Genomic DNA, 9212 nt, shown 5'->3' on the forward strand with positions numbered 1-9212 from the left:
TGTACCTGCCCTCAGGAACATCCTCCCTCAGGTGGCTGGTCTCTAACCTGGCCGGATTCATATGCTTTGAAAACTGGTCCTTGAGTTAGATGGGTGGCAGCTCCCATATGTCTGTTTGTTATTTAATGATTGTATTTTTTCCAGTGTTTCAAGGCAGGGGGGCTTTATATTTTTTTAAAATGTACTGTATGACTTATTTTACTGTACTGTATGTAGTCATTCTAGAGTTGAGCAATAGCAATAGCAGTAGACTTATATACCGCTTCATAGGGCTTTCAGCCCTCTCTAAGCGGTTTACAGAGAGTCAGCATATTGCCCCCAACAATCTGGGTCCTCATTTTACCCACCTCGGAAGGATGGAAGGCTGAGTCAACCCTGAGCCGGTGAGATTTGAACCGCTGAACTGCTGATCTAGCAGTAGCCTGCAGTGCTGCATTTAACCACTGCGCCACCTCGGCTCTTTACTGTAAAAGGTAAAGATAAAGGCTCCCTTCGCACACATGTGCTAGTCGTTCCTGACTCTAGAGGGCGATGCTCATCTCCATTTCAAAGCTGAAGAGCCAGTGCTGTCTGAAAACATCTCTGTGGTCATGTGGCTGGAATGACTAAATGCCGAAGGCGCACGGAACGTTGTTACCTTCCCCACCAAAGGTGGTTCCTATTTTCCTATTTGCATTTTTACGTGGTTTCGAACTGCTAGGTTGGAAGAAGTCGAGACAAGTAAACGGGAGCTCACTCTGTTACATGGTGCTATAGGGATTCGAACCGCCTAACTGCTGAGCTTTCTAATCGACAAGCTCAGCGTTTTAGCCACTGAGCCACTGCGTCCCTGTATTGTACAATTCTACAATATATACATAAATAAACAATTATCCTGTATTTCTCCTAGGAAGTAGAATGCTCTGGAGCTGCAATGGTTCTTTATTTGCTATACAGACGTTATCATTTCTAGACTTCTACATCGTTTTAACATATTCAACTGCTCTAAAGGTGTTTTTTTTAATCAATGTACTATTGTTTTACAATATGTTTATTTTACAGTTTGTGATTTTTATAAAGGAAAGGTTGGCGATACTATCATTAAATAAAAAGAGCCCTCCATGATGACTCACAGAATCAGATCCAGGGAAAAAAAGCATTTTCAAATCAACCTTTAAAAACTAAGAGAGTTCTGCTGAAGGCCATTATCTATGATAACTAAATTTAACCTCTATTCAAGAAGTACAAAACTAGGAGGATCTGTTAATACCTGTTTAATGCGGGACCCTGAATCTATTTATCCTGGATAAGTCTTTTGGACCTCTGTTTAAATACACATAGCAAAAAACAGCCCATCACCTCAAGGCAGTTTCTGTTTCATCATTCAAGGGAGGACGTTTCTCTCAAATACTTCTCTGAATCAACTATTCATTGGTGGTAGATCTGCACTCATTCCTTACACATGAGAGAGCTCTACAGATTATCCGAGGACAAAATGTCACCTTTCAATGTATTCTTTTTATCAGGTTAAATATTTCACAACTCACCATTCTGGCTGTCGCCATTTTAATGAACTACAGTCTGACACAATCATTCTTTATATCTATCTATCTATCTATCTATCTATCTATCTATCTATCTATCTATCTATCCTATCGATCTATCTATTATATTGTGTGTGTGTATGTGTGTGTGTGTGTGGCTCTGTGTGTGTGTGCATGTTCCAGCATAACTCTGGAACGCCTCGAGCAATGTGTGTGTATGTGTGTGTTTGTTCCAGCATAACTCTGGAACGCCTTGAGCAATTTCAACCAAACTTGGTACACAGATGACTTACTCTCTGGAGAAAAATACTGTGGGGAGTAAGACACCCTTGACACCCCTCAGGGGTGTGTGTGTTCTTTTAAGATGCAGCCTGTTGTGCCTTAAAATGGCTTCTACTGTACTGCTGTAAAATGGCTTCTACTGTACAGCGCAGTAGAGTTGCCATGGTAACGGCTTCAAAGTACTCCACAAGGGGTCTCCCTCTGGTAAGGGGGAAAATCCAACATGAGGAATTACGTTTGGTCGGGACATTTGGAAGCAGAGCTATAAGAGGCCTTTCTTTCTTTCTGACCTTCTCTGTGGAACTGGATCAGCCACAAACTGAACTTTTGGAACTGGACCAACTGGACAATCTGACCCAAGAAGGCCATCTCTTATGTACTTCTCTTATTTATATGGTATTTCAGAAAGTATTCTCATGGCATTTTCCAAACTTTTTTCCTTGGGATCAATTAACAACAGGAATCTCAAAGAATGAAATTTCTTGGATTAGAAGCACAACACCTTCTTCTGCCTCAAAAAACAGTCCAGTTGCCTTTTGGAGAAAAAAAACACCTTTGAGATAACTATCACCTGGATGACTAAGAATCTTCCATTGACATTTCACCACAGGAATGTTCATGGCTAAATAACTATAACTTTGAATTGGCAGCAAGCCCATCTTATGAAGCAATATTAGAGAACTTAAAAGGAAATGAGGAGCAACCCAAATGAACCAGGTGCTGAAGTATCTCCCCTCTCACTGAAATTCACAATTGGGGTTTTTTTTTTCAGTGGAGACAAAAGCACATAAGGGAGATTTGGAGGCAAATACATTTAACTACCGTATTGTTTGGAGTATAAGACACACCTTTTTCCCTCAAACGAGGCTGAAAATTGGGGTGTGTCTTATACACTGAATATGACCATTTTTTACCTCCTGAAACCCCGCTCCCTTCACCAAAATGGCCCTGTGTAGCCTTTAGGAGGCTTCCAGAGTGCTCCTGGGGGCTGGGGAGGGCAGAAATGAGTGAAAAATGGGCCGTTTTTTGCTCAATTTTGCCCCCCCCCCCCAGCCTCCAGGAGCACTCTATAACCCTCCTAAAGGCTATGAATGCCCCCCCTTTTTTTAAAGGGCTATTTAGGGGAGGTCTGCAGAGTGCAAAAACTTTTTTTTTAATTTGCCTCTTCAAAACCTTGGTGCATCTTATATACTCCGAAAAATACGGTACTTAAAGAATGTGAGGAATTTTCTCTCACACACATAATACTAGCCATATTAAATCAGGCCAAAGGGTAATCATTTGGTGGTAACAATGAACATATTCATGGTTACGGAAGGTGAATGGGAAAAAGCATCGTCATTAACAAAACAACATCCTTGTCCCTCGTGGTACCTTGATGGAGCTGTTCTGGAACATCTCCACAGTCATTTCTTCCTCCTCCTCCTCCTCTTCCTCCTCCTCCCCAACAGCAGGCTCAATCACCATGCCTGGAAACCTCTCACTCTCGCAGAACTGGAGAAAAACAGGGTTACGGCTGGAATTGCGTTGGATCTCCACTCGTAGGATGCCGTCCCGTGGCCATTTATCCCGGACGTGTTCCAGGCAGTTGATGGGGGAACGGGAGAAGGAGATGTGAATGTAGGCCAGAATGAAGAGGACAAACAGAGCCTGGCAGACAAAGAATAACAAAATTATAAACAGTGCAGCCTCCTAAACCTCTCCAAAACAGATATGAAGGTTCCATCAAGCTACAATTCTAGAAAGGAACCCGATTGCACACCGTGTATCATGTTTTTATTCGTTTGTACCTCACCTTTATTATTTTTATACAAAACTCAAGGTGGTGAGCTCCTTCCTCCACCTGCTTTCCCCACCAAAATACCCTGTGAAGTGAGATGGGTTGAGAGAGAGTGACTGGGCCAAAGTCACCCAGTCATGCCTAAGTTAGGACTAGAACCCAAAGTCTCCTGGCTTCTAGCCTAGTGTCTCAACCACTGGATCAAAATTATAAATAAATCTATATATATTAAAATGTTTGTGTGTACCAGCATAATTCTGGAACGCCTCGAGCAATTTCAGCCAAACTTGGTACACAGATGACTTACTCTCTAGAAACAAATACTGTGGGGGGTAAGACACCCCTAACACCCCTCAGGGTATGTGTTCTGTTAAGATACAGCCTGTTGTGCCTTCAAATGGCTTCTACTGTACTGCCGTAAAATGGCTTCTACTGTACAGAGCAGTGGAGTTGCTATGGTAATAGCTTCACAATATTCCACAAGGGGGAAAAATCCAACATTAAAAATTACATCCGGACAAAAATTGGCCCGGACATTTCTCCCCTATAAATAAATACCTGGGCAACATCGAATTATTGGCTAGTAATAAATAAAAGCATCATAAAATACCATAAAATAAATGGGTTTTTTTAAAATAAAATAATCCTTCTCACTACTCCAGTTCATTTCTGAGCAAAATGCAGACGGTTTCTTCCTTTGCAACCTCAGGTAGTCCTCGAGTTACGACCAGAATTGAGCCTGCTAAACATGGCTTAGCAAGCAAGTTAATTGAGTTTTGCCCCCTTTTACAACTTTTCCTGCCACGCTTGTTAAGCGAATCCATGCAGTTGTGGAGTTAGTAAACACTTGGTGATTAAGTGGATCTGGCTTCCCCACTGATTTTGCTTTGTCAGGAGGCCGCAAAAGGGCCTCAGGACACGGCAAACCGTCATAAGTACATGCCAGTTGCCAAGCACCTGAATTTTGATCACGTGACCGTAGAGATGCTGCAAATGTGAAAGACGGTCGTTAAGTCAGCGCCTTTGTGAAGGGCTACTAAATGAATGGCTGTAAATCGAGGACCACTAGTAGTCCAGAAATTAAGGCAGCTGCCATGATATATTTCTGTCCAACGTACTCTATGCTGCATCATTAAGTAAAATCTCCATCAAGTTGAGCTTGATTTGTGGTGATTTACACCAGGCAGTTTCCTAGGCAACAGCTCATAAATCAGCCCTTGACACCTTCTGGGATTCTGTTCTACCACCAGGGTCCATTTGTTGGCTCTGCACCTTCTGCATCCCAATTTATCAAGCAGGGCTGACCCTGTTTTGCTTTCCAGATCAGTCAAGGTCAGCTAGTGCTGCCAGCTGGCTAAGCAGAGCCAGATTATGAGAAGGCAACTTTTAAGACACCAGAACAAAGCAACGGCAATCAGCTTGCTAAATGCCGCGTTTCAAAAGCATTTTGCTTCCTGCTTTACTATGGAAACATGGATTAGTAGCCTTCTGGGAGAGTGATAAACCATTTTTATAGACTAGTAACTTTTTATGGAGCTTTTTAAAACTAACCCACGGAAATGATCTCCTCCTTGCTCTTCTGGGAGTTCTAAACATATCAGGTTAGCTTGTTATAATCCTTACAATGGTCCCGTGTGTAAACCAATGCTGTTGCCTTCAAACTGCAAGCGAATGAGGCTCTCCAGTTCAGAGAGGATGGCAAAACATATCCAAAACATTTTATGATCCTCAAGCACAAGGGCTTTAAATTACAGAGCTGTAAATGTCACTGCAGGAAAATACACAGCCGGACTAATTTTAAAGGCACTGAGCTTTAAAGAGCTGTGTGAGGCCGGAGTTCCACACAACAGGATGAGCAATGGTGGGTTGCCATTTTTGTTACTACCTGTTCACTCATGCGCTCCCCGCTTGCTTGCACAATGTGGTGCCTCTCACCACCACTACTACCGGTTTGCCCAATCCGGGCCGAACTGGGAGGAACCCACCTCTGAGGGTAAGCTCCCGTTACTTGCCCCAGCTCCTGCCCACCAAGCAGTTCGAAAGCATGGAAATGTGAGTAGATGAATAGGTACCACTTAAGTGGGAAAGTAACAACATTCCATGTGCCTTTGGTGTATAGCTATGCTGGACACAGGACCACCTAGATTGTTTTTGGACAATCCTGGCTACCTTAGCCAAGAAACAGAGATGAGCACCATGCCCTTACATCGGACATGACTGACAGAGAAATCTTTACTTTTACTAATTTAGTCATAGTAAAATTAAGGCAGAGAACTGAAGAACTAGAACTTTAGAGAAATTCTTTAAACCTAGTGTTTTTCTGTAAGTTTATCAACAACTTAGATAAAAAAGGTGAAGCCAATCTTTTACCAAAGTTGATACTGAGTTTGGTAGTAACTGGTAACACAGAAGAAATAAAACTGGACTGAACATATTCCACAAAGGCATATACGGTCCTATTTAGAACTGATATGTACAATATACATATCTGTAAGCATACATATACAATGATGAGTACGTGGCTTGATTGCATTAGATGTAAAGAGAGTTTTGAAATAATAGCTGATCAGAGGTTGAACAGGGAGGGGCCCACAGTGTGGTGTAACTAGGGGGAAAACTAGCATGAATTTAGGAAGCATTATAATAGAAACATCACAGGAAGTTACACTTTATTCCTCACAGACTTGTCACATGCAGGTTACTGCTCTAGACCAGGAGTAGTCAACCTTTTTATACCTACCACCCACTTTTGTATCTCTGTTAGTAGTAAAATTTTCTAACCGCCCACTGGTTCCACAGTAATGGTGATTTTATGAAAACCTAATGAAAATGTTGAGCTGGGGTGGCGCAGTGGTTAAATGCAGCACTGCAGGCTACTTCAGCTGACTGCAGTTCGGCTGTTCAAATCTCACCGGTTCAGGGTTGACTCAGCCTTCCATCCTTCCGAGGTGGGTAAAATGAGGACCTGGATTGTTGTTGGGGGCGATATGCTGACTCTGTAAACCGCTTAGAGAGGGCTGAAAGCCCTATGAAGTGGTATATATAAGTCTAACTGCTATTGCTATTTTAAATAATGCTATGATTTTTTTTTTTAAGTCAATTAAATTTTTTTAAAAAGGAAAGTGCTTCAGTATCGGGCAAAACCCCTACCGCCCACCATGAAAGCTGGAACACCCACTAGTGGGTGGTAGGGACCAGGTTGACTACCATTGCTCTAGACAAACCATTTTCCCTCCAGCCTTAGTTTTTTCTTTCCCATCTGTTAAATGAAAATAATAGTGCCCTACTTTTGGGGAGTACTGTGATATACATACATACATACATACATATATACATACATACATACATACATACATGTGTGTGTGTGTGTGTGGTATTTGAGCTGATAAATAAATAAATATACATACATACATACATATATGTATACACACACACACACACACACACACACAAACGTAGGTCTTTGATTATTCGGGTTTTCTCCCGCGTAAAATTGGAAGTGTCTTGGCGACGTTTCGACGAAGTCTCATTCGTCATCTTCAGGCTTGTTTGCTCGGCTTGGTGCTTCCAGGAGCAATGTGAGATCTCTCGAAGCACCAAGCCGAGCAAACAAGCCTGAAGGTGACGAATGAGACTTCGTCGAAACGTTGCCAAGACACTTCCAAATTTTACGCGGGAGAAAACCTGAATAACCAAAGACCTACATACTAACACCCGCGAAAACCTCAGAAAAAATATACACACACACAAACACACACATATATAGAATGATACAGTACAGAACGTGCACTGCGTGCACAGCAAAACTGAGGGAGATGGGCGGTTAAGAAATATGAAATATAAATAAAACACAATTTTTAAAGCGTGAATAAAATGAATTAATCCCCATGGTTCTTAAAAAACAGATTACAGGATAGTCTGGGTAACAGCTAGCACAGGGGTCGGCAACCTTAAACACCTCAAAGAGCCATTTGGACCCATTTCCCACAGAAAAGAAAACACTGGGAGCCACAAAACCCTTCTTGTGCCTGACTATTTCTCGAGCAGCCATAAAACTAGCATATGTAGTTGACTTAGCATTCTAGGTTTTTTTAAAAAAAACTTTTCTTTTCTTGGTTGGCCAACCAGGGGTCGAAAAGCGTGCCGGGAGGTGTTGCGTATTAGAGGCTGTGATGCCTATTTTGAGCAACAGGGAGCCACAGCAGAGGGATGAAAGAGCCACATGCGGCTCCAGAGCCACGGATTGCTGACCCCTGACCTAGTACAAGAAATCAAAGTTAAGCACTGGGAAGTTTTGTAAATTGGAATAGAAGTGCAGGAAACACCCGGAGGCGGCGGCACAAAGAGAATAATATATCACAAGCCAATAAAATATCCACCAATGGGGGGAGGGGGAAGTCACACACCCCCCACCTCAAATTTGTAGAGGCTAAAAACGTTTTTCCCCATAAGCTTTAGCAAGCATTCAAACATTACTAACTCTATTCCAAACCTGTATGAAAATGCACACAATGAAGGACAATGTTAATCTCCCTCTACCCCTCCACCATTACCTTAAGGAGTATGAAGAATTCAAAGATGCGACGGAAAGACGGTGGGAAGAGGCGGGCATAGGTGACAGCCATTTTGAAGAAAAGGGCATGGAAGAGGCGATCCCGAACATTGATGAGGGGGTTCTGGTTGAGATTACGGACCCCTCGGTTATTGCCAGCAGGGGCCCCACCCACCCCATTATTGTTCAATGGATGATGGGTGTTGTTGGGCTGATTCTCTGACATCCTGAGTTGGTGAAGGTGCACAGAGGGCCGACAGGGCTGCTTTCAGAGGCTTCTTTCGCAGTCTTCTCTCAGAAGAGTTTGACTCCAGTTTCCCACATGTAAATTTAATTTCAAGACACTAATCAAGTCTGCCGAGAGCAGAAAGCACTTCAGCAGTGAATCCGCCTCCGAAACTGGCACAGGGAAGGAGAAAAAAAACCAACAGCAACTGGGAATAGTTATCCTACAACAAAGTTAGCCCATAGTCTGAATTAGAAGAAAAATGGTCCTTACAGAGGATTGACATGAAAGATGTACCAATTTGGAAACAACAAAGAAAAGGGTCAGTCACTCAGCAAGAGCTGAACAGGAGGGCAAATGAATGAATCCCCTATAAGGGTCCCTGATAGCCTACCTCGAATAGGACCTAAAAATGTTTCAGGATCAGGGAAGACAAATAGGACAGGAAGAGGCAGCTGCCAGGAGAAAAGGAAGAGAGAGAAAAAACTGTCCGCACATCTGGCTCTCCCTGGGAAAAAGGCAGGGACCAAGGTGTATCTGTCAAAATGGAGGAAAGAAACCAGTTCAATGGGTCAGGGATGCCAGGACACCCCCAAAATGGGACTGTGGGCAGACTATGCAAGAGCTGGAAAAGGGATTCAGCAAAATAGGGGAGGGGGCTATCAAATCACAAGGGAAGGGGGGGCGGAATAACATTGGGCAGAAAGAGAAACTTTGCCAGGTTAAGTTAAGAGGAAGGGGAGAGACCTTTCTGAGGGGGGGGGACATGGGGAGGGGGGGAGGCTGTGAAACGTCTACGATATCTTATTTAAAGGGAGGATTTGGCGAGCCCCACTAATTTCTAGCAGA

At 43.0% G+C, this 9212-nt stretch overlaps 1 protein-coding gene across 2 annotated transcripts in view; it reads right to left on the reverse strand.

The window, feature by feature from the left end:
* TMEM259 (transmembrane protein 259) overlaps nucleotides 1-9212 on the reverse strand; it is a 45896-nt gene that overhangs the window by 36158 nt on the left and 526 nt on the right. For both annotated transcript variants that reach the window (XM_087703173.1, XM_087703166.1), the window contains exons 1-2: nucleotides 8139-9212; nucleotides 3180-3455 (exon numbers count right to left, since the gene is read on the reverse strand). The exon at nucleotides 8139-9212 is cut by the window's right edge and continues 526 nt beyond it. In XM_087703173.1, coding sequence (XP_087559299.1) covers nucleotides 3180-3455; nucleotides 8139-8363 — 501 coding nt within the window. In that variant the 5' untranslated portion in view covers nucleotides 8364-9212. The remainder of the gene's footprint in view (nucleotides 1-3179; nucleotides 3456-8138) is intronic.

Source organism: Thamnophis sirtalis, unplaced genomic scaffold (assembly GCF_051295495.1).
Source record: "Thamnophis sirtalis isolate CommonGarterSnake01/CBP01778 unplaced genomic scaffold, rThaSir2_p1.2 scaffold_1, whole genome shotgun sequence".
In the NCBI taxonomy this organism is placed as follows: Eukaryota; Metazoa; Chordata; class Lepidosauria; order Squamata; family Natricidae; genus Thamnophis; species Thamnophis sirtalis.